Source organism: Cokeromyces recurvatus, assembly GCF_025118155.1.
Source record: "Cokeromyces recurvatus strain NRRL 2243 chromosome Unknown BX663scaffold_2, whole genome shotgun sequence".
Lineage (NCBI taxonomy): Eukaryota > Fungi > Mucoromycota > Mucoromycetes > Mucorales > Mucoraceae > Cokeromyces > Cokeromyces recurvatus.
The window spans coordinates 162,370-190,187 of NW_026251388.1; the positions used below are offsets into that span (position 1 = coordinate 162,370).

Consider the following 27,818-nt stretch of genomic DNA (forward strand, 5'->3'; position numbering starts at 1 on the left):
AGATAAAAATAAAAGATGCATACTTTTACTGTTATAATTTTACGTACAGTAGCCTTGAAGATTTTAATTACTCATATGTTAAATAATCGAGAGTTTCATTGTTGATTGCTTTAGAAATAATAAGTATACATTTATATATCAATAATACAAAAGAAGATCAGAGACATTAATTGTCTTTTTTTTTTTTTTTTTTTTTTTTTTTTTTTTTTTTTATTTCTGTCCTACCATTAATTATAGTCTCGACACATTTTTTATATTGTAATAATAAAAGTCGAGAACATGTATATTTTTTTTTATGCTACACTTAGTAAGTTCTTTGGCGCCAGTAGTAGGATTATAACCAATCCAATTATTTATTATAGACAATCAATTTCGTGCAACAGATATTTGGACACCAAAATTTTACGTGTTGTGCAGAAGGTTTTCATGTTATTTTTCGACACTGATCTAATTGTTCTATAATACAAGCTTTCTCACTCACTCTCTCTCTCTTTTTTTTTTATTGTTGTTGTTGTTGGCAGATGAGGGTGATATGCTTCCCAAGGATATATATATATATCAAAAATAAGAATGAATTGTTTGTTATACGATGTGTTTGTATGATATAATAATAGAATTAGAGTTATTTTCATTAAACCTCAAGTCAGTTATTTAACATGAGTTTATAAGAGACAACAATGATAAAAAAAAAGAGGGGGCTTACATAATACATTTTAATTTGTCATTTTTTTTTGGGGGGGAGAGGATTTATTATGAAGTTAGTAACTATAGTAGCATTATTTTGTTTTCATGGTAAAGAACTCTAAATTTCATCTAACCAAATAAAGCAGCATAGAGATGATTTAAACTTTATCTCCTTTCTCTTCTGCTTAAAAAAAAAAGGGTCTCTGGTTGAGTAGCCCAGAAGATAAGACAAGCTTTTATGATTATTATTTGTCAGAATGTAATTCAGGATATGGGGGAAAAAAATACTAGTAATAATAAAGGAAATGTAAAGCTTAAGAGAGACCTTGTATTATATATACATGTATAATTATTAAAATGAATTAGGTACTTTATACCATAAAAAATTTTGTTTCTCCAGACAGAGTTTAGACACAAATAAATTCCTATTATAATACTTTTGTTTTTTTTTTCAACTTTTTGAATGAATTATATATGTTTTTGAAAAAAATTGCATGGTATTAAAATATGCATACATCTCAGAGATTTAATGAAGAGATGCGTCTTGAAAATAAGGTTCAGCTGTTAAGTAATTTTCGAGAAAAAATGACCATATTAACTGTATATTTAATTCTATTGTGATATATTCTCTCTCTTTTCTATTATATAATAATCCAAAGTACTTTTTTCTTTGCCCTCCCCCCCCTCGCCCCTACTACATCTTTCTATACTATTATATGAATTATACTATTTTTGAATTGTCCTCCTTTCAATGGCTTCATGTCATGATTTATAATGCTTCTCTATAGGAAATACATTTTATTATTAATCTCTATAGCTTCATTTCATTCTTTATCTATTTCTATTTCATAACCATCAGCATAATTGAATTTGTTCAAAAAAAATAAATAAATAAATAAAAAGTAGGTCAATAATTTTTAATATATAGGATAGGTTTTGAAGCGCGTCAACTAATTCGAACAAAAAAAAAAAAAAAAAAGGCAATAGCGGAATTTGAATTATGTGACATGTTGCTGACTTCTAGTCAACATCAAATACTCAAATTGTATTGAGACAATATTGAAATCCTCCTCTTACTACATACATATTAACACGTATGTAAACCCATCCATTATCCATCCAACTAGAATAATAATATAAATCAGTCTAATCTAATCTAAAAAATAAAATAAATTATGTTTTATTAGTATGTCTGCCGAACTCGCTGTTGTCTATGCTGCTCTCATCCTTGAGGATGACAATATTGAAATTACCGTAAGTAGTGTGTCCCATTCAATTCACATGTTTTTTTTTTGGAACAAATTACTAATTTTAACACTACATTTTATATAAATATATAGGCTGACAAGCTCCAAGCTCTTGTCTCTGCTGCTGGTGTTGAAGTTGAACCTATCTGGTTCTCTCTCTATGCTAAGGCCCTTGCCGGTCAAGACCTCAAGGCTCTTCTCTTGAACGTTGGTGCCCCTGGTGCCGCTCCTGCTGGTGCCGCTGCTGCTGGTGGTGGTGCTGCTGCTGCTGATGCTCCTGCTGAAGAAGAAAAGGCTGAAGAGAAGGAAGAGTCTGATGAAGATATGGGTTTCGGTAATGTCACAAATGATTTAAATGTATAAATGAAAACAAGTATTAATTTATTTATTTATTTATTTTAAAAAAAAATTAGGTCTCTTTGATTAAGTCATTTAATCATCCATTTTTTTTTTTTTGCTCATAAAGTATTAAAAAAAAAATAAACTTCTAATTTCGAAAAAAAAACACATTCAACACTTTATGATTTTATTTGGATATTTATATATTGTAGTAATTTATATAGCCATTCTGTAGTGATTAAATTGCATTCAGTTGAATATTTTCAATTTGTTTTATTCTTATAACTGTAATCAAGCTACTTCAGAAAATTAGGTTTGGGGAAATAATAAGATATACTATCTCTAAAGTTGACCGGATCTACGAAGTGCACGTCTGCTTTCCATCTGTCATAAAAAAAAGAATTAGCATAATGTATTAAATTTTTGTTCATTCCTTTTTTTCTCGTTACCCATTTCTTTTTACATTCTTTATATTGCATAAAAAAATAATCGCATTTCCTTTTATCATAATTATTTTCATCAAGACATTTCATGCTTTGCTTTTCTTCTATTGCACAAGGATTCATGTACTTTGTTGTTTCTTTTACTTTAAATTTTTCATTAAAATCAGTTGGGGTTGATGGTTCATCGAATGTTGGTTTTGGAGGTGGAGGTGGAGGCTTTGTAAGAGGCATTTATAATACAAGGAATCTTTTATTCCATGAAAGGAGGGAAGGGTGAGGAAAAAAAAAAATAAAGCACCAAATGGCCCTGTATTCCTGAGTTTGAATAATAAGTTATTGCTGCAGATGAAATTCAACCAAATCAAGGATAACCGCCTTATTCTAGTCAATAGCGAATACGATTAAGGAATTTTATTTATTAAAAGAAAAGAAAGAGAAAAAGATTTTAATGTAACGTCAGGTATACTTTTTTTCAAAGTTTCTGTTGGCTGTTAAAAAAAAAAAAAAAAAAAAACTGCAGAGGTTGGATTGATCATTCCCAAATACAATTTCCAAAACGTCGCAATATGGACAGATAGTTAAATTATTTTGGTATCTATTTCAATAAAACACTTTTTACACTAATTCGATGCATTTTTATATTTTGACAATAAAATTCTCTTGACCAGACTAAAAAAAAATTCTAATTTTTATTTCCTTAAAATTTTATTTTTCAAACGTAAATCACTGTAATACCATTATTACTAGTGATATAAATAAAAAGAGGAAGGGGAGGAAGAAACATAAGTTGTTTAGCTTTCAGTATTTGAAAAAAAGCAGTTATGTGACTATTTCCCAGCTATAGTTAAGCCACAATAATTTACAGAATGAAACAAAGTATTCAATGTCACAGTTGATTTTTTTGCTGAGAAATAAAGCATTTTTTTTTTGACATAAACCATCTTTTAACCTACTCTAACAAAAAAAAAAAAAAATAAATAAATAAATGGTGAAAGCATATCTTCGTTATGAGCCATTAGCCACCTTTGGTGTAATTGCATCATCATCATCTAATATTATTTATGATCATACTGGCAAATTAGCTGTTGCTCCTTCACTTGAGGAAGTTATTCTTTGGGATCTTAAAAAAGGTGTTGAGGTAAAAGCATTAAATTAGTGTTCATTATATAATTGTTCAAGTCAAATTTTAATTAGGAGATTTCAATTAGGTTGGCAAATGGCGAGAATTTGGAAATAAGTCAGAGGTAACATGTATTGCTAAAAGTCCAAATAACAAGGATTATGCTATTGGGTAATATATTATTAAAAATAAAGGCAAATCTTTATACGTGTATACACATATATATATACATATTAAACTTTTGTTTTATAGCTATGCTGATGGTTCAATTCGCTTGTGGAATACAAATTCATCAACTTCTTCAGTTACTTTAAGTGGTCATCGAGCTGCAGTAACTGCCTTGGCATTTGACAGCAACGGTACCCGACTTGCTTCTGGATCTCGAGATACCGATCTGATTATATGGGACATCATTTCAGAATCAGGTTTATATAGATTAAAAGGACATAAAGATCAAATTACGTGTTTAGCCTTTTTAGATCCTAAAAAAGTTGACATGGAAGACAATGAAGTCGGTGTTTCTAGTGAAGGTTATGTTTTATCTTCTTCTAAAGATACATTGATCAAATTATGGGATTTATCTGCACAATTTTGTCGTGAGACGATCGTTAGTCATCGAAGTGAAGTTTGGTCTTTTGCAGTATCTAATGACCAGAAAATGATTATTTCAGGTGGTGCTGAGCCTCATTTAAAGGCATGGAAAATCGATTGGAAGATTTTAGGTTTACCATTAGAAGCACTTGGAGAACAAGAAAAGACAGATCATCAAATGGAGATTGATTCGACTAAACCAGCTACATTACAAAAGGCTATTAATATATATGGTCAGATTCCCCGTCAATCACGAGATCGCGTCGTGACAATTCAATTTCATCCATCTGGAAAATATGTAGGTGCACAAGCCAATGATAGATCAATTGAAATATATAAAGTGCGTGATCATGAGCAGATTCGTAAGAAAATTCAACGTAGAAAGAAGAGAGCAAGAGAGAAGGGAAAGGATGAATCGGAAGTGAGTAATGAAATTCAAGCAGAAGATGAATTTACAACTGAAACTGTAGTACGTACACCCGCTAAAGTGCGTAGTTTTGATTTTGCACCTGTTACGACGGATGTGGAAAAGGCAGGAGAGATTCAATTTGTCGCATCACTTAGTAATAATACGATTGAAGCATATACAATACCTGTGACAAAGGACAAAAAAGATGAAATTGTAGAACCATCACGTCTGTATTCAATTGATGTACCTGGACATCGTTCTGATATTCGTACTTTAGCACTTAGTTCTGATGATGAATTATTAGCTTCAGCATCAAGTAATTTATTAAAAGTATGGAACATGAAGACAAGATCTTGTATTCGTACTATTGAATGCGGCTTCGCACTTTGTAGCTCATTCTTGCCCGGTAACAAACATATTTTGGTTGGTACAAAGACGGGTGAGTTAGAATTATACGACATTGGTTCTTCATCGTTAGTAGAGTCTGTTAAGGCACATGATGGTGCTATCTATTCTCTTCAAGTTCGTCCAGACAAACGTGGGTTTGTTACGGGTAGTGCAGATAAAGATGTCAAGTTCTGGGATTTTGATATGAAACAAGACAAAAATAATGTAGCAAAGCGCTTAACCTTTATTCATATGAGAACATTAAAGATGTCAGACGAGGTACTTTGTGTTCGATATAGCCCTAATCAAAACCTGTTGGCGGTTTCCCTTTTGGATTCTACAGTGAAGGTCTTTTATCACGATACACTTAAATTCTTTTTATCTTTGTACGGACATAAATTGCCAGTATTATCGATGGATATCTCTTCTGATAATACATTAATTGCTACTTGTTCTGCCGATAAAAATGTGAAACTATGGGGTCTTGACTTTGGTGACTGTCATAAGTCATTGTTTGCACATCAAGAAAGCGTCATGTCTATTCAATTTGTTTGGGGCACACATTACTTCTTTACTGTCAGTAAAGATAAGACAGTCAAATATTGGGATGGTGATAAGTTTGAAAATATTATGAAATTGGAAGGACATCACGGTGAAGTATGGGCACTTGCTGTCTCAAAGCATGGTTCCTTTGTTGTGACAGGCTCACACGATCGTTCGATGCGTATTTGGGAAAAAACCGATGAACAGTTATTCCTTGAAGAAGAAAGAGAAAAAGAACTTGAAGAATTATATGAGAATACGTTGATAAGTCAAATGGAAAAAACCAATATGGATGGAGATGATATGGAAGTTGATTCCGCTGGTAAACAAACGATGGAATCCTTAAAAGCTGGCGAAAGATTGATGGAAGCGATGGAAATTGGAGATGAAGAAAAGAATGGATGGCTTGCCTATGAGGCAGCTAAAGCACGTGGATTAGATGCACAACCACCTCAACGAAATGCTATTTTGATGGCTATGGGAGATATTGAACCTGATCGATATGTCTTGGATGTTCTCAAGAAGATTAAGGCAAATGATCTTGAAGAAGCACTTATGATTTTACCCTTTTCTAAAGTGATTTCATTATTTTCATATATTGAAAGCTGGGCAAAAAAGGTATATTAATATAAATACATGATCCTATTTGCCTAACTTTTACTAACGTCTCTTCCTATATCCATCATCTAGAATTGGAGTATTGTCTTGGTTTCACGTGTATTATTTTCAGTTGTAAAAACACATCATAATCAAATTGTAGCAAACCGAATGATGCGACCTATGCTTGATTCTATTCGTTTCCATCTTCGTACTCAATTACAACGTCAAAAAGATATCATGGGCTATAATAGAGCAGCATTAACATATCTTCAACGTGATTATAAAGCAAGGAACACCTCTAACTTCCTTGATGAAAATGTTGATAAGCCTGTTGATGACGAAAAGAAACGTAAATTCGTTCAACTAGCGAGTTAAGAAAAAAAAAAAGAACCTGCCTGTAATAATAAAAGTAGACATTTATTTAATTTATAGACTATTATAGATTTATTTTATTATTAATAATTAGCTGTATTAGCTTTTCCTTGTCGATTTTTTTTTTATTATTGCTGTTCTTTTGGAACTCACACTTTCAGTATGAGTACAATGATAAAAAAATGTCACTTTCTTCAAGTCAGTTGGATAAAATCAATATCATAACATTATATTTGTATAATTATAAACATACGTTAAATATATTTCAGGATTTATACATGTATACATCAATATAGTAATTTGATCAAGTATACTGGATAACTATACAATAAGAAAAAAAAAAAGGGGGGAGGGTTGGGGGAGCAGGGAAAGAAGGAATTGGATATTTTGTACGTACTAGCAACAATAAAATAGTATATATAAGAAAGAATGTCGCTTCTTTTTTTTTTTTTTTTGTTAGTATATTTTCTATAAGGATACCTATAAATGTATAAATAAATAAAGTCCATGTAGATTGAATTTTTTTTTTATACTATATACAATACAGATGCAGTAGATTCTGTCGTTTTGATATTTTCTATAGTAGATGCTGTCATTGATGAAATTGATATCAATGCTAACTCTGAACGCTTTTTCATTATTTTTATTGGCATTGAATCATGATCATGATCATCATTCTTATTACCACCTCTCATCCTTTTTCGAGAGGATGAAGAAGATAGAGTAGTATGAGATGCGTCTATTGTTGTAGTCGAAGGTGATATCATACTACGATTTCTCTGCTGTTTTTTAATTGCATGTGCTAATAGTTGATTTCCATAAGCTTGTACTTCTTCCAGTTTAATATATAGATTAAAATCACACAAAAAGAGAAAATCCAATTCTAATTGATTCAACTCATCTAATCGAATACCTCCCACCTTTATGCATAAATAGGATGTTAGTATGATGGATGATAGTCAAATAAGGCAAATAACTATATTACTACTCTACTTTTGCATATCTAATGTTTGGATAAAATATATCTGAGGTAAACTTGGTAGCAATAATAATACTGAAAGAAGCAAAGGTGATGATATAAATATGTATGTATATATATATATATATAAATGGCTTGATAAAGTTACCTTGTTATTAATAATCTATGTACAGTTGAAGAACTTAATATATAATTTTTATCATTTGAAATACGATCGAAATAGATTAGTAAATAAATTAAGACTTCATTCGTAAAGGGAGTGTATTTCAATATACGTAAAATATATGAATAGATATCCATATTAGTTGCAGCACGAGAATGAAATCGAGTTAATATTGTTGTATTATTGATAAGTTTATCATTGGCTTCAATAACTGAATTTAGTAAATCAGCCACTATTTTAGCTAATATAAGAGTTGGATACTGAGCAATATTTAAATGATAATTCATTAAAATAAATGAAAGAAGAAGAAGGAGAGCTTTATCTTTTTCGAGTTTATGCTTTTTATTAGCATCAGGGACAACAATAAAGTCTATTTTTTTTTTTGTGGCGGAGACGAAAAGGAAGAATAATAAAAGCATTTTCAGATAAGAGTTGAACTTGAAAGAAAAAAAAGACAAAGTAGACTTGTGGATGTTAAGACTATTTCAAGCTGATCTCAATACTAATCAGTTTTAGCTCTCTGAATCCTCATCTAAATGGCATGTTATCCTTACAGTTTTTTTTTTTTTTTTTTTTTTTTTTTTTTTTTTTTTTATCAATTTAACGTTAAATAATCTTTACGAATAACAGTCATGTATGTTTTTCAGTGCAGGGCGTACTGTCATTGTTGTCTTATTGTTGTTGTTGTTGTTTTTTAAAGAGCGCCTCTGACAGAAATAGAGTCAACTTTGAGTATGTAACATGTAAAGCGTATCCTTAAAAAGGATATGAAATATGTATATCCTCAATTTTTGTCTGATTGAATTCACCTAGTGATCATAAATAGTCATGTAAAAAAAGCATATACCCATACCCATATCCATATCCATATCTATCTATATCCATATCCATATCTATATTTGCGTACATATCTATATACATATACAAATATTTTCATCGAATCTCTAATGGGATATTAACTGCTCCAGATTGCTCCTCTATTCTCTCTCGCCAGAAACAATAATATCGCTGTCTCGAATACAATTTTTTTTTTCTTTTTCTTAACGGAAAATTTAGGTTTTTACAGGTAAACTAGTTAATTGATTTAAAAAAAAAAATTTTTTTTTCTGTAACCAAGTAAACAATAATGAATAATAGGTCTTTCTTTTTTATTCATCTTTTTGTTACCAATCCTCTGTTTTATTTTGAGCATATGTTAGATTTTTTTTTTTTTAAAAAAAAAAAAAATAATCGCATGCTATATAATTCATATTTGGTTGGATAGAAAAAAAAAATCCTCTCCTTTTATGGTTTTATTCAAGCTTTTTTTTTAATTTTCCTCTTATTCATAACAATTTTCCATTCTGGTGTCTTTAATAGTTTTTCAAATTCTGACCCGTTCTTAGATGTCTTTACATTAACTTCATGTCTATATTTCCTTTTCTTAGTTCTAACGATAGGAGTCACTTCTTCTTCTAGTCTTGGTCTAGGACTAACTTCGAAATCTGCATCAGGATCGGGTTTTACAGTTAAAATAGAATGATATTTTTTGAGAATTGATCTTAAAGATTGTGATTTGAGATCCTTTTCCGTAAAGAGTGTACTTAATGAAGGCTCGTTTTCTAAAGCACGTTTTTCGTCAATAATATTCAGATTTTGATAACGAACATATTCTTGAACAGCAATTCCTAAACAATATATTGCTGATAGATCTATATCGGGGAAATTGGATTGTCTTCGTAATAGATTTGCTGCTTTTATCCTTAGTGATTCTAGTAGATTCTACATGGTATCATTAGTGTTTATTATAGTATATGCAAATATATTAAGATTTACAATAAAACATATCTGATCATTACGCCATGCATCTATAGATTCATAAAAAAAATTAATCTTTTTTCTTTACTTTTAAAAATGAAATAAATTTACCATGGTTGCTTATAATTGTTTGTGGGAAATTAGAATGTGTTGATGATGAAACTTCAGGATCATTTTCTTTTAAATATAATTGTCTTTTTACAGATCCTTTCAATTTATTGTTTGATGACATTTTAGTTAAAATAATAATAATAATAAAAAAGTAAAAAAGATATGCAACATAAAAAAAAAGGGAGCCAATCAAAAGAAAAAGACTATGATACACATAAAAAAAAAAAAATTCCTATCCGTTTATTGCTATTATTATTTTTTTCAGCGTCATGACCATAAATGGTTCAAACTCTTGTAGAGCTTCCCGTCTAATAGACAAAATATGTATAGAATAGTATATGAAACCGCTTCTTCTTGGCCTCAGCAGAAGGTGTAGATAAAGGATCTTTTAAGTTAATTTATATATAGCTATGAATAAACGAATTCATGTGTATTATACAACGACTACATGTATGGTTGAATCTTATAGTAAAGAATAAATATACGTGTTTTATATCTTGGGGTTTGGGCTAAGCATCTTTAGCGATAGACCCTACTAGTAATACTGTAGTCTTCCTCTAAAAGAATAATATGAATACATAATAATAACACATATTATGGCCTTTTTATAAATATATACGTATATATTCATGTGCATTTATCTAAAGACCAGTACCAGTTACTCAAGCATGTTCATATTAACCCCTCACTGTTTTGAAGCTATCTACAATAGAAATGAACAGATAAAAAAAAAGAACAAAAAAAAAAAGAGGAAAAGAGAGACAGGAAAAGAATAACAAAACAACAACAAAAACTAAATGATTATTAAAGCCATTGACATGCATAGTTTTCTATTATTAAATATGAATATCTCTTTAATTAAAGCAAGTGCTAGATTTTATATTTCGACATTTTAATTGGCTCATTCTTACATTTTATTTTTATTTTCATTTGCGTAATCAGAGACAAAAAAAAAAAAAAAAAAAAAAAAACTTGGAGAAAACAGCACTCATCTTTTTCTTCTATAAAAAGCTCATATTACTCATGTCTCATCAAAGTGGTATTCAAGGTGATGATAAAATAAAATAAATAAATAAACAATAAAGCTTCCAACTAAACTCGTTTCAATCAATTTTTTTTTAATCCTAACGTATTATAGTGTCTGAAGAGCTATCCAATGTCTTTACAAATGCTGTTTCTACAGGCAGCATTCGTTTCCTTCGCGTTTCTATAAAGAATGGTAATTAAACACATGTGCATGTAATATACTATACAACAAAAATATGATATTTACTTGTATAACTATTAGAATCCCTTGTACCTGATGGCACCTCATCTGTACAGAATGATTTCGAGTCAGGTAAAAAAAAAATGGATAAAGTATATTGAACTTGTTAATTTATTGTTACTTGTAGATTATAAAAAGTACATTAATGAGTATATTGAGACAAATTCACCCGCATATATTTTTGTTCGTTTGGATGAAAAGTCATCCTCAGGTGAATACAAATGGCTATTCCTGTGTTATGTACCTGATAATGCCAAAGTTAGAGATAAAATGATTTATGCTTCTACTCGAGTCACTTTAACAAAGGAATTGGGAGACTATAGATTCGATGACAGTATTTATGGAACTGAGAAGGTACAGTAACATGTAGATAAACCTATAATAATAGGGCATGCACTTAAAGTGAAATAATATAGTCGGAGTTTACTTGGGAAGGATATAAAAAGCATTTAGCACATAAGGCAGCAGGCGCCCCTTTGACAAAACGTGAGCAAGAGTTAGCAGAAATCAAGGCAGCAGAGGTATATTAGAAAAAGAAAGAAAGAGAGAGAAAGTAAAAAGAAAAAAAAACGAAACTCATGGATTAATTTTTGTGTTATTTAGGCTAAAACAGTATCTGATTACCAAGGCATTTCTGCAAGAAAAAGCTATGCTCCTGGTGTTGCATTTCCTTTAACTGATAAAGCTGTCAATGCACTTTCTGAATTATCAAAGACTAAAGAAAACAGATCCCATAACTTTGTTTCATTGGTGAGATATTTAAATGTAATATTAAGCAACATAACTTATAGTTTTATGTATAGTGCTTAGATAGCGAAAAGATAGACTTGGATAAAACTGCCAATATTTGTGTTGATGAATTACGTAAAACAATAACAGAAAATGCTCCACGATTTACTTTCTATGTTTATGAATATCAGCCCTCTACAGAATCTCTTAGTAAGACGGATATCCCTAATTCATTATTAAATATTAGCTCACATATATAATTTAGTATTTATTTATACGTGTCCACCAAGCTCAAAAATCAGAGAGCGTATGTTATACTCTTCTTCAAAGGCAAATGTAATTACAGCAGCTGAAAATGATGCTTCAATTAAAGTTATTAAGAAGGTATGAAGTAGAATTAGTAAAAAAAAACAAACAAACAAACACATATTAACAAATTCTAGCTTAGTTCGAAACAAGTGATTTAAGTGATTTAAACAAGTCATATTTCGATGAAGAATTATTAGAAAATAGTAACTATTCTGACTCTAATAACAGTGGATCTGGCTCTAGTACACCTACTGGTAGTATTGTCAGTGAAAGAATCCAAATGTTAGGTGGTACTCGACAAGGCTTCAAACGACCTGTAGCTCCTGGTAGAAGAAGACCTCAAACTACCCAATCTTCCTCTTCAACCAATACAAATTCCTCTTTTTAAATTAATATTTTTTTTTGACCTGAATTAAACAATTCATGATTAGAAGTATTACTTTTAACTTGCTACTACTTCTAGCTGAACTGTCTCTTTATGATTCAAACATTATTATGTAATCTCAGTACCTTGATAGTAACAACTCATCATTATAATTCTTTCGTTTTATTTGTATACGCAAACTTTATTATTATTTTATTTTCGAAGACGTAAACAATTTTTTATGCGCGTAGATCATAGTCTAAATGCCATTTATAGCCAATAAGAGCCGGGCTTAAAGTATTTTTTTAGAAGTGCTATTTAATTGGATAATTTATCACAAGAAAAAAAAAAACTTCAGATTTTTATTATTTTTAGTCCCCTCCCCTCCACCCCCCATTATAGTGTATATATTTATACATGTATACATGTATATAGACAAATATACATTTATTTATTTTTGTGAAAAATGTCACTTATACAATGCATACAAGATCAGGCTTCATACTACAAAAAACTAACCATCGAACTTGAAAGTGAATTCAATGTGGATAAAGAATTGTCGATTGTTAAGCAAGAAAAAGAACAACTTTCTGAAGCTATTCGTTCAAAAAAATCCGAAATAAATTCACTAGAAAAATACTCGTAAGTTTTTTTTTTTGTATTGTATATAACATATATATATATATATGTATATAAAGTAAGAGAGAGGCAGGAAAAAAAAAAGAAAGGATTAAATTGTTATACCTGTATAGGAAAAAGGAATTTCAAGATGTACGTAAGATGCGACATTTATCATTTCGATCAGCTGCAGCCACAATATCTGGTAAGAAGAAAGAATTAATGGCAAAGGAGGAAGCAAAGTATCAACTTGCTTTCGAAAATGAACAACGCTCGAGAAGAGAATTAGAAGAGCTCCATGCCAATTATGATTCTGCTGTTGCTAAAGTAAGACAAAATTTATGATATCCACAATAATAATAATGTTGTTTATATTTTCAAAAATAGGAAGCGGAACTTATTTCACAAAAGAGCCATTTTAAAGACGCAAGACATCAATATGAATCATTATTAAAACAGGTATATAAACTTATTTAGTAAGATGGAGATTTTTTTTTCTTTTCTTAAGGTATATTTACATTTATATAGATTTTTCAATATGAAGACCCTAATTTTCCTATGGAATCTCAGTTAAAAGCAGAATTAACGAATTATATTGAACAAAGACGTCTAGTAAAGAAATATTATATATATATGTATATGCATATACAAATAAACTTATTGTATGTATTATGTATAAATATATAGGCCAAAAGAGATAGGGATCGTTTTGTAAACGCTGAGCGAGCACTTTCAACGACATTAGTAGATACGAAGAAAGTAATACGTTTATTAGATACAGTGATTAACTATGTACCGTTTGAGATATTTGGTGGCCCTATTATTGACGAAGAACAAGTTGCTTACTTGGAAGGTAAATTTTACAAAGAAAAATATGTATATAGATGTGTGTATTTACATATCTCTGTTCTATATTTTATGATAGCTTCTAAAAGAAGAATTTGGGAAATTCAACGTTTATTAAATTCAGTACGCACTACATTACCAGAGATACCATATCCACAAACACTTGATGTCGTTACTAATAATACATTATTATCTATGCAATTTAATACAAACTATATTGATATAGCATGGAAAGGTATATTATAACCTGTATTCGTGTATGCTGTACTAAACATATTCATGTATTTAACAGCGAAAAGTTCACAATGTTTTGGAATTTTAGCAACTGCTTATCGAAATATACAAAATTCATTAACTTGGGTTAAACAATACAAAGAATATGCAGTTGGAGCGATAAGTCGATTAGAAACAGCAGTGAATGTAACAAAAAAATCGTTAGAAGCAGAACGAAAAAGAATTATGGATACTGTATTAGAAGGATATGTGGATCCATCTGCATCTTCAAGTACTGCTGCTGCACCGCATAATTTATTTGATACTCCAAATAATGACTTACCTCCTCCTGTTTACGAGGCCCCACCTTCTATGAATACTCGAGAAAATAGTCAACGTCAAGAGCAACATTCATTACCCATTATTCCTGATAATTTAACACCTATATCACGTTTATCTGAAGTGTCAATCAATACTATGGATGACGCCAATGGCTTATTGTCTACCACTAGTATATCAGCTAATAATAATAATAATAATATAACCGCACCGCCTCAGCCGATAACACCTGTAATTAATAGTGACAATGTACTTGCTAATAATAATAATAATAACACTCCTACATATATATCACATAATGTAAATAATCCATTTGTTCAATAAATTAATAATTACGCTAAGCTTAGAGTATTATGAATACTGTATTCTAAACCTTATAAATTTATTTATATATTTAATAAAAGATGTTTTTTTTTCCTTTTACACAAGAGAAGCATATGCTTGAAACGACTCTAACACAATAATAATAATATTATGTGCATCTTTCTCAGTAAATCACAAACAAGTCTGATTGAATTGAAGTGGTTTATGATAATTGTTGTATTCTTTCCTAGTTATGCTTGATAGAATAAAGTAAATCAATCCAAGTGATGTCTATGAGAGGATACACATTTAAGCGATAATAATTTTAATACATACTACTTGTGCATTATAATCTAACTCAATATAATTCGAAAAGACTTTGGTTTTAAAATTCTTAAACTTGGCTGTATTGTCGATATTATTCAAAAAAAAAAAAAATCCCCCGTATTGACATATTGTCTGTTCTTATCAATAATTGCATTTTAGTTGGACACATGTTGACGTGGCTTATCATGACTCACTTGAGGCACTCCTTACTATATTTAATATTATGTGCTGCACATATTCAGCACAGCCTTCACATACTTTATTGTATTTTTAGGTTTTTTTTTTTTTTTTTTTTTTTTTTTTTTTGTGGTAACTTATGACAATGTATAACATGCCCCAATATGACTTAAAATAGAATAGAATTTGTATAAGCTAGTGCACCCTGCTCGTTAGTTGTGATGCTAGTGTTACAAATCAAACTTAGCAATAGCCACTCAATTTTTTTTTTTTTTTTATAAAAAAAAAAAATATAAATTATGTCTTTTACTATAAACATATGTTTTATCTATATATAAATAAAAATTGCTGTAACCTCTAGTTTTATTGTTTATACTTGTTCAAAGAAAAAAGCTTCAATGTTATCTTTAAGATTAAAATAAAGTTCTATACTAAACAATTTATTTTTGGAAATACACGAACTTTTATTTTTATTTTTTTTTTTTTGGTAATACTTTATTCTAAGCCACGAATCATAAGAATGATAAATGTATATTATAGGATGCTTATATAATACACATAGATTGCTTTGTTTTTTTTTATCATCAAGTAGAAGCATATCCAATAACAGCACAAGCCAAACGAGCACCAGAGTTACCAGTTGTGTTAGATAATGGAGTGCCACCTAAGCCAAGATCATCTTTACCAGTATGAATAACAATACCACGACTACAAGAAAAAAAAAAAAAAGAGTGTGTGTGTGTAAGTAAATAAACTGGATATAGTATTTATCTATATAAGTACTTACCCAATAATAGAGTGTGGGCCAGATAAGCGAAGAGTAGAAATATTAAGATTAAGCATAGCTTGTCCTTCGGCGTTAGCGACAATATTACCAAAGTCACCAACATGTCTATTTTTACCGGTAGGGCCACCATGTGTCTTATTGAAAGGGTTATAATGGGCACCTAAAGAGGTACAGCCTAAATAGATATACATGTATATATTTATATATTGTAAAAATAAAAAAAAAATTTTAAATATATGTGTATATTATTATATATATATATATTTTCTTTTGGTTACCATCAGAAAGGTCGCCATATTGATGAACATGAATACCATGATCACCTTGAGGTAATCCAGAAATATTAGCAATTACTTCAGTAGGACCATTATGTTTATGCTGAATGAAAGTAACAGAACCACTAACACCAACAGAGGTATCATTCAAGTAAGCAATGGCTTTAATGGAAGTGTTACAAGCAGTGGCAACGAGTGCAGAAGCAAGAATAGCAAGAGCAGTAAATCGCATTATTTTATTTATAAACTGATATGAAGAAAGTAAAGAAATGAGAAGAAGAAAAATAAAGTATTTTTTTTTTTCGTTTTTAAATACATATTTATATATTTTTTGTGTTGTATTTAGCTTGTTTCTCTATACGTTTTCACTTATGACATAAGTGGCACAGGGGATTAAAAAAAAAACACACACACACACACATATAATAATCCCTGCCTATTATCTTCCTTCTTCCCTCCCGACCCTCAAACAATGTGTCAAATAAAGGGTAAATTATTACAACTTAATATGAATGGATCTTCTTTCTTTTCTGTTACTCGCACAAAATAATATTTTTTGTGTATTTAATCAGATAATAATTTGATGTGGAGATATAAAAAAAAAAAAATAGCTTGTATTTATAAACAAATAAAAATCTGATAAATAGTGTTGTGTCATTACAATTATTGAAGATAACATGTCACAAAATAATATCAAGACATGCACCTTTTATATATAGATAGATATATATTACTAATAAGTATTGTATTTGATATGCTTTTTTAGATTGGATCACACCAATTGTACACTGGTAAACAAGATAAATATTTACAATTTGGACATATCTATAAAAAATATATATACAAATATATATATAAAAAGGTTAGTCTGACATGTACAACAAGACGGAAATCAATTATAACATTTACTTTGCTCGGATCTTTGGCTGAGTAAAATTCACGAATAGATACAATATATAGAACTGCTACTATAGCTAAAGCCACTAATCTTAATATCCAAGTAACAATTTTTCTTCTTTTAGAAGCCAATGGCCGCATGGGCGCAATCATCATACCCATAGAAAGACCAACTGCAAATCCGCCTATAAAATAGATATATATATATATTTTAGTATCCTAATTTCATCTTTCATAGTTTATATTACCAATATGAGCAAAATTATCAAGACCGGGTAATAGACCAAGGGCAAGTGAAATAATGGTAGAGATGAATAAGCTTATCAAATCACGTACGGGATGCGGTAATAATTTCCAATTTACTAAAACATCAATAAACATGTATCCAATCAAACCAAATAAAGCACCTGAACAACCCATAGAGGCAGTTAAATTTGGGGAAAACATAGCTGATAGCACGAAGCCCCAAATACCTGAAGCCATATAGAGGACCATATAACGTACAGTACCCAATGATCTTTCTAAATCAACGCCAAGCCTTAGATGAGTAAGCATATTGATAAGATAATGAATAACGCCCGCATGTAAAAATATAGGTAAAACAAAACGAAAGCTTTGGTCAGGTGTATCACCATGACTAAAGCCATTAAAACCACATAATTGCTCTAACGTACAGGTATCACTCTGAAGTTTATAACAATTTCCGATAGTTGTTGTTGATGGAAAACTTGGTATAGATCGAATACATGGAGTAAATCGTGCGCCTATATTGACTAACACTTGAAAACTAGGACCTATCATTGGATTAAATGGATTTGTTTCGATTATTCTGCCTGTTAATTGATGATATCGTACGAATTCAAAAATTAAGGCACCAGCCATAGCCATAGCTGATATATAACTAAAATAAGCAGATCGAACAGGTCCAATAAAGAACCTTAAAAATAGATTTCGATTAGTATAAAGTTGATTTTGTTCTATTGATTGGGTTTGTATTAACGGATACTGTTGTCCTATCATAGGTTGTGAATCATGATATTGTTGAGTTGGAGGTGATGTTAATCCGATATTATTATTATTGTTGTTGTTGTTGTAGTAGTAATAAGGCTGCTGTCCAGTGTTAGGATAATAAGGCTGTTGTCCAGTGTTATAATAAGGTTGTTGTCCTGTATTATAATAAGGGGAAACTGCTGGTGCTGGTGTTGGTGCTGGTGAATAATATGCTTCATTATTAGTAGTAGGTATATTTATAGGTGGGGAATCGGCTGAATGCGCTTTTTGAAAACCATGTACATGACGTTGATGCATTTCATGTGAATCCCACTCATTTAAATGTTCTTGAAATGGAGTATTTGAAGATGGCATTGAGTTATTATTTAAAGATGGTGAGCTAACAAAATAAGATTGAGCATGAGTATCATCCGTATTTGTCTTATTTATCATTTATTATATAAAAGAAAAGTACTTTTTTTTTTTTTTATTTTATTAATACAAAAAAAAAAAAAAAGGAGGTTTGATGTATGATAATAATAATTCATACAATAGAGTTCTATTTTTGGAGTAATCTTAGTTTTAAATAATAAACACGTTTTTTTTTCTTTGTAAACTTATAAAACAGGTATATATCTGATAAGTGGTAGATGCTATTAAGAAAACATTGCGTGTATTGTATATTATCAGATCCATAGGCATGCGTGTATATAATTCGATATAAACTGTTATTGTAAATACAACAGAATTAAATACGCTTATCATCTAGAGTGCTTTGATTAACCATAAGATGCAGTTGAAAATTGATTACAGCTAAATATAATAGACTAACGTTACATATTTCAATGCATAATATGAATCCTTATGTAAGCATACATCATTAAGTCGTAGTAGTTTTTGTAAGTTTTCGTTTCTTTTAATTTCACTACATGTCTTTAACAAAGTTATTATTGCAACACTATTGAGACAATGCAAAAACAATGTTGAAACAGAAAAGATGATTCTGAAACAAATAAAATAGAAATCAATACTAAACGAAAGAGAGATTATTTTATTTTGTAAGAAAAAACACATTTTTCTTAAAGAGTCCTATTTCTACCATAAAGTTCATTCACCTAGGTTTAAAACAAACATGTCTTGTATCGTATTTCATTGTAAATTTTGTATGAAAATTGGTAATAATCAATATTCACCATTTAATAATAGAGAGTGTACTTTTCTTTTTTTTTTTTCTTTTTTATTGTTATTATTAAAATGTTCCTGTTCTAAAAGAAAAAAAAAATTTCCTGGAAACTATTTTGGTTTCAGATTTATAGAATCAGAAATGAAAAATAGAAAACACTACCAACTGAGATAAGGAGTAAAAACTAGTCTCATTTATTTTACATATTTTGTTTTACAATTTTTATTAAGGTGCTTACAATGATAGTATGCGTCAAATCAAGACCACCACAATGAAGCCCTATATAGGTCGCTATATCAAGCATAAGAAAAGAATCCTTTTCATTAAAACTATACCAGATTCCCTTTATTCAACATCTGCTTGTTTTATTTGATATCGTCACAAACAAATATATCAGAAATAGACTTTTTTTTTTCGTTATTTCTTAAAATTAATGTTATTAAGATAGCAATGAACACAAAAGTATTAAGAAGAAGCATGAGAGGTCATACTACTATCTCTAGAGTCTATAGGTGATATATATATTTCCTATTGATCTGTTCCCAAAGTAGCCCAAACCATGATTGAGATTCTATCGAAATAATTACTTTATAGTAAAGTATTTATCTCTAGCTATTAATTAAGCTTCAGAGAGAAACTATTCCTTATTTCTAATTATCCTTATAGCTTTTGAAGATGAAACATATTTAGAGCATTTTGGTATAAAATTATTGCAAAAGAGGATGAATATTCTATGGCTACACTAGTTTTAATGTGTCTACTAGGTCTTACATTAAAGATACCAAAGCTAAATTACAAAAAGTAAATATCAAACGACAAAAGGAAACATAAAACCAATTCTTTTATCAAAAAAAAAAAAGTAGAATTTTAATGTAAAGATAGTTGACGGTTCAAGTACATTTCTTATTAGAGTGATACTACAACTAATAAAGCCCAAAATATATGTAAAATACTGTGTATTCTACAGACACAGCTTTTTTTTTTTTATTTTATTTATTTATTTAAATTTAACTGAAGATATTCTGTTATTTCGACTATCATCATTCCTGCACACTATTTTATTGGTATAAGACTTGTACTATATTCATTTGAAAATAATACCACTCTAAGATATACTGTTCAACAATTTAACAAAAACACGAACAAAAGTATTAGGTCCTATATCTAATAAAAGTTAGACTAATGTAGTAACGTATCTAACAAGTTCGAAGTATTAGTCCATTGCGGATAATTTATATTGTTACATCATATCCTCTTAATATACATATTATCATTCGTTGAACGTAATATATATATACACATACTGGCACTCTGAAGAACTCAATGGTGGTTATTTAACTTGCTCTCTTGAGTGTCTTACACGACTAGTAGATATATCAATAGAGCCAAATATCTGAACCAATTAAAGATCCCTTATATTATCTTTTAAATACATTTTCTTTTTTGTTTTGTTTTGTTTCTTTTTACAGATGAGCAATGTCCCTACTCTAAATTGTATCCTTATCTTGGTCTGTGTTGTCCTTTATAGAACCTGATTGCTCCTTATACCATGAAAGTCTATTTAAAATGCCGTCACAACCCAGGCATTATTATCAATAAAAACTCCAATAAGAACTGCTTTTAATCATCTTTTCTTTCATTGATAATCCCAGCTTAAGAAGTACCTGATGTATTCAATGTTCCGTATCCAACTAGGATTTCTTTTAAAAAATAGTCATGTAAAATTGATCAAAGTATCAGTCAGCGGGAGTCATAATATTTTTAAAATTAAAAATAAATCTGTTTCACAAAGTGGTCGTTTCTTTTCCACATCAAAGATGGTACATCCTTTAGACGACCAAACAGTCGAATCCTTTTCTATTCCAGGAGCTAAGGTTTTTGACAGATATTTTGACTGTCCTTTAGGTATTCGTTTTTTTTTCTTTTCTTTCTCTTTGTTTGAGCAATATTACTATTTTTTTTTGAAATTTATGTTATTAATAGTATACATTTGTAGATTATTCAAATGAGACAACAAGCCCTAAAATTAAGGTCTTTGTTCGACATCTAATTCCAGTTGACAAAGTCTCATCCATGAAAAAATTGCCTTTTTTCCTTTACCTTCAGGTAAAATTATTATATTATGAAAGTAATATTAAAACACTTATTTTTTTTTTAAAAAAAAGGGTGGTCCTGGTTTTGAATGCGCTTTACCAGGAAATGGTACATCAGGCTGGATTAAAGTTGCTTTTGAAAAGGGTTATCAGGTTCTTTTACTTGACCAACGGGGCACAGGATTTTCATCTCAAGTTTCTTCTGAATCACTTGATAAATTATTCAAGACAGATGAAGAAAAAGCAGATTATTTGTCCCATTTCCGTGCCGATAGTATTGTAAGAGATTGCGAAACCATTCGTAAGCAATTAACAGCTGGTAGATCTGGTACAAATGAAGAAGAAACTCGTATTACTTTACTAGGCCAAAGTTTTGGAGGCTTCTGTATTACAACTTATCTTTCTTTATTGTAAGTTAATGACTATTCATTTGAAGATTACCTAACTTTTTTTTTTTTTCCTTTAAAAAAAAACAGTCCAAAGTCTATTCAGAATGCATACATTACAGGTGGAATTCCTCCATTAGTTAATAATCCAGATGAAGTATATAGAGCTTTATATCCTCGTATATTAAAAAAGAACAAACTTTATTACAAAAAATTTTCTCGAGATATGACACGAGTTCGCCAAATTCATGCATATTTAACAAGCAACAAAGTCACTTTACCCAACGGCGGAAATCTGTCTTCTCGTCGTTTTCTTCAATTAGGTTTATTATTTGGTGGTGCGGGTGGATATGATACAGTTCATGGGATTGTACAAGCTGCTGCAAATGATCTTGATCGTTTAGGAAAATTAAGCTATCGTACACTAAACAGGATTCAAGAAGTCCAAAGCTGGGATACAAATGTTATCTATGCTATTTTACATGAGGCAATCTATTGTCAGTCAAATCAATCCAGTCGCTGGTCTGCTGAACGCTTATTAAGTGAGGAACCATTTGCTACGGATTTTGAATGGCGTTTACAGAACTTGAAGGAAGATCAGCCTGTTTACTTTACTGGAGAAACAATTTATCCATTCATGTTTGATGACTTTGCCGAATTGAGACCACTCAAAAAGGTTGCAAACTTATTAGCTGATAAAAGTTGGGGGCAACTTTATGACACTCAAGTCTTGAATAAGGTTGAAAATATCCAAGTTGCAGGTGTTAGTTATTACGATGATATGTAAATATTAGATTAGAGAAACAATTCAAGCGTAGGGTTTGTTTGCTTTAACTCTTTTTTTTTCTAATTTAGGTACGTTGACCTTAAATTGTCAGAAAAGACAGCTAGTGAAATTAATGGTTTTGAACAATGGATTACAAATGAATATGCTCACAAGTAAATTTTTTATTTCAAGTATATATTTATTATTGTATTTTATTTATATTATTTATACATAGTGGTCTCCGGGTGGATGGTGAAAGGATTTTAGCTTACTTGATGAAACTTGCTAGAGGAGATGAAGCTTATAATCGTTAGTATTTTACTATTCAATCTTTTTAGAGATTACACAAGTTTCTTTACATGTACTTTTTTAAATTAACTTTTAAACTGATGATGACATGCTCAATAAGATAACATCTTTTTTTTTGAAAATAAAGGACTCTGCTCTCAATTTGAAAAATAAAATAAAATAAAAAAATAAAGGCGGCTTATTGCTATTAGTAAAGATACTTTCATTACATTATTTCGCACTAGATAAATGAGTGGTATATGTTCATTCTTTTTTCTTTTTTTACCATTCGCAGATATAATTGTAAGCTCTATTGAACGTAAAAGAAGAGTAATACTACACAAATACATTGATACAAGAATAACAATTCTAAATTCAGATATTATTTAACTATGCCATCTGATGAACTCATTATTGTCTTGAGCAATGTTTTCAACTGATGATGTTCTTCTGTCTTGAAGCATTAATTCGACTTGCAAAGATTTTTTTTTTTAAATATTGTATAATTTTGAAACTTTTTTTTTACATATTCTGAAACGAGTTCTTTTACATTATATTCTTTTATATCTTATTTAATACAGGTAATCTTGATGTGTCAAATAGCATCTATTTTTGTGCTCATCACTAGAATAAAAAAAATCATATTTGACCAAGTTAACATAATTTAATCGTACATTTATTTATTTATTTTAAAAAAAAAATCCGCGTTATTTATTGAACCCGCCATTTTGAAGCCCTTTTTTTCCCCCCTTTTTCCTATTGAATGCATCTAACCATCTTTCATGACCAATCCATCAATATTGCAAGAACGTAGTATTGTCGTTATATGTGAACATGTATCGAATTACTGTGAACAATATATAAATTCTGCTACCAATCTTTCTCCTCATTATTTGAGATCATTTCATTCCTTTTTACCTGATTTTCTTGTACATGTATTTGGTTCACCAACTACTAGGTAAACGTAGTAAACTGCCTACTATTTTATACATCTAGAAAATAATAATAAATAAACTTAATTCGATTAAAAATATTTAGAGGTTGGATACAAACCGAAATACAGCCAGTCCAAGAGGAAGCTATTAAAAAGTTACTTTCTATTAATGGCCCTTTCTTTCAAGCTTTATTAAAACTAAGTTTGTACCCTGAATATTCTTATATTCTTGTGCAAGAAAGTTTACCAGTAAGTGTAAATCCTAATTATAATAGATACCATACCATATCCTATCTCATAGACTGACATAAATTATAGGTTGATATACGACAGATACTTTCAACAGGAGCTATTCATCTTTTGCCACCCGTATATAAAGATTGTACAGATATAGGCACTTCTGCAACGACACCCACAAATCCATTAGACATAAAAGCCGCAGCAACACGACAGTCTACACTCATATCTTCAAATGTTGGAGGAAATAGGAAAATTAAGCTGAATATACTTCAGTTTTATTTGTATTACTTTGTAAGTGTTCCTACATGGCCACCTTTATCCCCTCCCTCTCCTTCATTCCCTTCTACTTCTTCTCAGCCTACATTTACAACTTCATTTACAAATTTTACAAAAGGTGGAACGACAACGACAACGACAACGACAGCAACAAATACAACAGTAAACAACTCAAAGATGTATTCCTATGGGACCATCAGTAATACTTCATCCACCCTAAATTCTTCGCTCTCTTCTAATAACACAAACACAAATCCACCCCATTTAATACCAGGCAAACTAAGAACAATGATATATAGTGTATATGACAGTGTGCTAGAGGAGTATTTGACTCAACTTATCCCTATTGGCACAAGTAACTCATTCCCTAACATTGTAAATACATTCCTCTTTGATGCGTGTATGGAACTTTGGATTCGTACAACATGGGTTTCTTCAGGTCAACGACTTAGTAATGAGATTATGCATTATATCACAACCTTTGTAAAATACATTGTTAAACATAACCTTCGTGATTGTGTTTTAAATGAAAGATCATTATTTTATCAAGTCTACTCAACTCTTAGGGACGAATTATATACTCTTATATCTCGATTAGCATTAAATTGGTGTAAACAAGATGATTATTTACAAGTGGTTGAATTGTGGTCTATATGGGCTGCACCATGGAGATTTGGTGCTACTCCACGCAGTTCAGAGAAGCAAGATTACACGCCTATCTTACATGGATGGTCACCTTTTATATTAGATAATATTTTATATTATACTTCATTGGTTAATATTCTCTTACAACGTACTAGTACATTTCCATACAAAGACAATTCAATACAACAGCAGCAGCAACAACAACAACAGAAGACATATACGTCGGGATATAATGATGGAGGTACAATGGGTGGGCATTTGCGAATTTTGTATAGAATCATTAATGTGATTAAGGCACGAGAACTTGTTGAACTTTTGGCCTCTATTGAAAAAGGATTAGAAAAGTTTCAAACAGGATCAGTAGGCATAATGACTGGATCACCTTTGTCAAACAAGCCATTTAAACGTTTATCATTAATAGCTTATGGAACTGATAAGTTTGATTCTGTGATTGAAGAAAAATTAAAAAGGGCATATGATATGCTAGTATTACTGGAAGGTCAGACAGGAGGTATTTGGAAGCCAAAGGGTTTATATACGAACGATATCCAACCTCGTTCTGAGGCACTTTTAAAGACATTAAATGCTATTTATAATGCTATTCTGGTGCGCGAGGGTAAAAATTTGAACATTGTCAATTCGCAAAAAGCAGCTGAACAATTAAATCAGTTAAAAGAAGTTTACAGGATTTTAACTACACTTTTTAATGTATAGTAATCGTATTTTTTTTTGTATTCTGTATACAAAGATATCAATTAGTAATGCATTTATTTAATAATATTCTTACAGGTAACGGATACAAGTCATTTAGTACTAAATACATCAACCACACACACTTCACAGCCAAAGTCAATAACGCCAACCACAAATACATCAACAGCTGAATATAAACAAAAGTTAGCAGGCCTAAGTAATGGAGGATTCTTGACAGAAAAAGAGATTGAACTTGTTCGACAAGGAAAAATGATATGTGCTGAAGATAATGTTCCTACTGTAGGAAATCGTTCACAGAATATCGCTCGTTCTTATGAACTTTCTATTCTTGTACATTGGACACTGTTGATTGATCAGAAACTTAACTTTTATGTAAGTCAATTTAGAGAACCTTTAATTTAATATTAGCTAATGAAAAAAAAAGTATAATAATCTATTATCAGAAAATATCAGACCCAGCTTTTTACCTAAACGATTAACGACTAGACCACTTGCTAATCCAGTAGATATAATATACATAGTGATACTATTGTATATATTCTGGAGTTTTATCAGATTTGTCTTTTAAGGGTTTACATCTATATTCATATATAAAAGAAAAAGAGTTTGCAAGCATTCATGGTTTACCTTATAGAATATTACACACTGTAAATATTATATAATAATAATATTATTATTATTATTTTTTTTCTTTCTTTCTTTCTAATTAATGTATATGCGTATTTGTAATTAAAGTATGTTATTATCAATTTCTATAATTCTTGCTCTGTATATTTGTTTTGAATATCATTTGTTTGAAAATTAACTATGATTTTCTCTTAATTTTCAGACATAGATTACCTCTGTTTCACTTATAACAGGAGGAACCAGTAATAGAGTATATATTAATATGAATAAGGACAATGCTCAAGATAATACCACACCTACATCTGAAGGTACAACAACTACTCACTTACTTTACAAAAATTCATTCATGGTCTGCTTGAATAGTCATGGATCCTAAAGGAAAACTACTTGGTGATCGATATATCGTACCATCCCATAAATCAAGATCAATGATCAGGAAGATTGAAAAGTCGCGATTATAAGAGTAATGTATCCCTCCCTTATTAGCCTGAAAATAAATTTAATGGGTCAGTTCTGGGCAACTATAAAAGGAAGATTGAAGCATCACAAATCATTCATTATTATAATAAAACCTCATTTTAAATATTCTAACTGTCTAAAAAAGAAAAAGAAAAAGAAAAAGCAAAAGAAAAAGGAAAAAAGGCAGTATATTAATCGTAAACTTATAAAAATGATACAATAATTCTTTCGACATTGGCAAATATATATATATACATGTATTTTTTTTTAAAAAAGGACAGTTCAATTTTACTTGGCAAAGTGGCATTTATAGTATTCCTACTTTAATTCCAATCCTACACCTTAAAAATACCACCTCTACAATAATGAATTGCCCAATGAAGATTTCTTCCCGTACCTCCGTGTTCCTATTAAATCTGGTGCTGTCGTACATAAATCAGCACTTTTACAACAAAACATTAATAAAGCACTTGGAGCGATGAGATAGCTTATTACCCTTGGTGTAAATAAAAATGATTTTGACTACCTTCTTTCAGCTTGTTTTTACGCCCAAATAGTTCGACCACAATTAGAATATGGATTAGCAATCACAACCTTCAACCTACGGGAAATCTGCTCTCTAGAAAACTGCCAAAATCAATGTATGCGTCAAATTTTTGGGTGGGCGGCCTTTCACCTCAACCAAAGTAATGTTACACCTAACAAATTTACCTAGCATGAAAGATCATATTTCAATACTCCAAGTACGATTTCTTTTTAAATCCTCCTTTCTACCAAACGATGTATTATTGACGAAATTGCTACCATACATATAGTCTCAAACTAAATCAAAATGGTCCCAACTATCCAAATCTCCTCTATGAATATCAGTTTACAATGAAAATCTTAATACTACGTCTCAAAGATTTTAGTAGAAAACGAAGACGATTCCTGCTTGACAGCTACCGCTCAAAACTACAAGAAAAATATTCAAAACTTTTA

General features: G+C 30.2%; 11 protein-coding genes across 11 annotated transcripts; 6 read left to right on the plus strand and 5 right to left on the minus strand.

The window, feature by feature from the left end:
* Positions 1 to 1,872: 1,872 nt before the first annotated feature.
* BX663DRAFT_528802 (60s acidic ribosomal protein-domain-containing protein) lies at positions 1,873 to 2,358 on the plus strand (the record flags this gene model as incomplete). Its single annotated transcript, XM_051530189.1, has 3 exons — positions 1,873 to 1,938; positions 2,025 to 2,265; positions 2,345 to 2,358. 3 exons carry the CDS (start codon positions 1,873 to 1,875, stop codon positions 2,356 to 2,358), a joined length of 321 nt encoding a protein of 106 aa, XP_051386879.1.
* BX663DRAFT_494118 (uncharacterized protein) lies at positions 2,345 to 3,225 on the minus strand. Its single transcript, XM_051525450.1, has 2 exons — positions 2,721 to 3,225; positions 2,345 to 2,655 (listed from the first exon to the last, which is right to left on the minus strand). Exons 1-2 carry the CDS (start codon positions 2,942 to 2,944, stop codon positions 2,613 to 2,615), a joined length of 267 nt encoding a protein of 88 aa, XP_051386880.1. The 5' UTR covers positions 2,945 to 3,225; the 3' UTR covers positions 2,345 to 2,612.
* Positions 3,226 to 3,665: 440 nt separating this feature from the next.
* BX663DRAFT_494120 (WD40-repeat-containing domain protein) lies at positions 3,666 to 6,834 on the plus strand. Its single transcript, XM_051525451.1, has 4 exons — positions 3,666 to 3,851; positions 3,922 to 4,004; positions 4,086 to 6,381; positions 6,454 to 6,834. The coding sequence occupies exons 1-4, from the start codon at positions 3,699 to 3,701 to the stop codon at positions 6,736 to 6,738; spliced, it is 2,817 nt and encodes a 938-aa protein (XP_051386881.1). The 5' UTR covers positions 3,666 to 3,698; the 3' UTR covers positions 6,739 to 6,834.
* A 428-nt stretch (positions 6,835 to 7,262) lies between these two features.
* BX663DRAFT_426445 (cyclin-domain-containing protein) lies at positions 7,263 to 8,164 on the minus strand (the record flags this gene model as incomplete). Its single annotated transcript, XM_051522545.1, has 3 exons — positions 7,263 to 7,655; positions 7,729 to 7,789; positions 7,863 to 8,164. The coding sequence occupies 3 exons, from the start codon at positions 8,162 to 8,164 to the stop codon at positions 7,263 to 7,265; spliced, it is 756 nt and encodes a 251-aa protein (XP_051386882.1).
* Positions 8,165 to 9,091: 927 nt separating this feature from the next.
* On the minus strand, positions 9,092 to 9,922 carry BX663DRAFT_494123 (uncharacterized protein). Its single transcript, XM_051525452.1, has 3 exons — positions 9,786 to 9,922; positions 9,693 to 9,724; positions 9,092 to 9,638 (listed from the first exon to the last, which is right to left on the minus strand). The coding sequence occupies exons 1-3, from the start codon at positions 9,904 to 9,906 to the stop codon at positions 9,174 to 9,176; spliced, it is 618 nt and encodes a 205-aa protein (XP_051386883.1). The 5' UTR covers positions 9,907 to 9,922; the 3' UTR covers positions 9,092 to 9,173.
* An 825-nt stretch (positions 9,923 to 10,747) lies between these two features.
* BX663DRAFT_494128 (uncharacterized protein) lies at positions 10,748 to 12,770 on the plus strand. Its single transcript, XM_051525453.1, has 9 exons — positions 10,748 to 10,833; positions 10,924 to 11,004; positions 11,074 to 11,124; positions 11,180 to 11,406; positions 11,469 to 11,573; positions 11,656 to 11,802; positions 11,856 to 11,991; positions 12,047 to 12,165; positions 12,230 to 12,770. Exons 1-9 carry the CDS (start codon positions 10,809 to 10,811, stop codon positions 12,476 to 12,478), a joined length of 1,140 nt encoding a protein of 379 aa, XP_051386884.1. The 5' UTR covers positions 10,748 to 10,808; the 3' UTR covers positions 12,479 to 12,770.
* Positions 12,771 to 13,077: 307 nt separating this feature from the next.
* On the plus strand, positions 13,078 to 14,835 carry BX663DRAFT_494133 (uncharacterized protein). Its single transcript, XM_051525454.1, has 6 exons — positions 13,078 to 13,399; positions 13,460 to 13,531; positions 13,601 to 13,684; positions 13,760 to 13,925; positions 13,998 to 14,153; positions 14,211 to 14,835. Exons 1-6 carry the CDS (start codon positions 13,235 to 13,237, stop codon positions 14,792 to 14,794), a joined length of 1,227 nt encoding a protein of 408 aa, XP_051386885.1. The 5' UTR covers positions 13,078 to 13,234; the 3' UTR covers positions 14,795 to 14,835.
* Positions 14,836 to 15,603: 768 nt separating this feature from the next.
* On the minus strand, positions 15,604 to 16,918 carry BX663DRAFT_121254 (copper/zinc superoxide dismutase). The gene is made up of 3 exons (XM_051521517.1): positions 16,343 to 16,918; positions 16,065 to 16,239; positions 15,604 to 15,985 (listed from the first exon to the last, which is right to left on the minus strand). Exons 1-3 carry the CDS (start codon positions 16,569 to 16,571, stop codon positions 15,862 to 15,864), a joined length of 528 nt encoding a protein of 175 aa, XP_051386886.1. The 5' UTR covers positions 16,572 to 16,918; the 3' UTR covers positions 15,604 to 15,861.
* Positions 16,919 to 16,934: 16 nt separating this feature from the next.
* Positions 16,935 to 18,715, minus strand: BX663DRAFT_494136 (rhomboid family-domain-containing protein). Its single transcript, XM_051525455.1, has 3 exons — positions 17,485 to 18,715; positions 17,249 to 17,421; positions 16,935 to 17,164 (listed from the first exon to the last, which is right to left on the minus strand). The coding sequence occupies exons 1-3, from the start codon at positions 18,677 to 18,679 to the stop codon at positions 17,102 to 17,104; spliced, it is 1,431 nt and encodes a 476-aa protein (XP_051386887.1). The 5' UTR covers positions 18,680 to 18,715; the 3' UTR covers positions 16,935 to 17,101.
* Positions 18,716 to 21,153: 2,438 nt separating this feature from the next.
* On the plus strand, positions 21,154 to 23,189 carry BX663DRAFT_494145 (Alpha/Beta hydrolase protein). The gene is made up of 6 exons (XM_051525456.1): positions 21,154 to 21,314; positions 21,406 to 21,515; positions 21,575 to 21,912; positions 21,979 to 22,671; positions 22,744 to 22,827; positions 22,890 to 23,189. The coding sequence occupies exons 1-6, from the start codon at positions 21,227 to 21,229 to the stop codon at positions 22,966 to 22,968; spliced, it is 1,392 nt and encodes a 463-aa protein (XP_051386888.1). The 5' UTR covers positions 21,154 to 21,226; the 3' UTR covers positions 22,969 to 23,189.
* Positions 23,190 to 23,634: 445 nt separating this feature from the next.
* Positions 23,635 to 26,501, plus strand: BX663DRAFT_539692 (uncharacterized protein). Its single transcript, XM_051530726.1, has 5 exons — positions 23,635 to 23,900; positions 23,981 to 24,131; positions 24,195 to 25,745; positions 25,827 to 26,123; positions 26,176 to 26,501. Exons 1-5 carry the CDS (start codon positions 23,725 to 23,727, stop codon positions 26,317 to 26,319), a joined length of 2,319 nt encoding a protein of 772 aa, XP_051386889.1. The 5' UTR covers positions 23,635 to 23,724; the 3' UTR covers positions 26,320 to 26,501.
* The last annotated feature ends 1,317 nt before the right edge of the window (positions 26,502 to 27,818 follow it).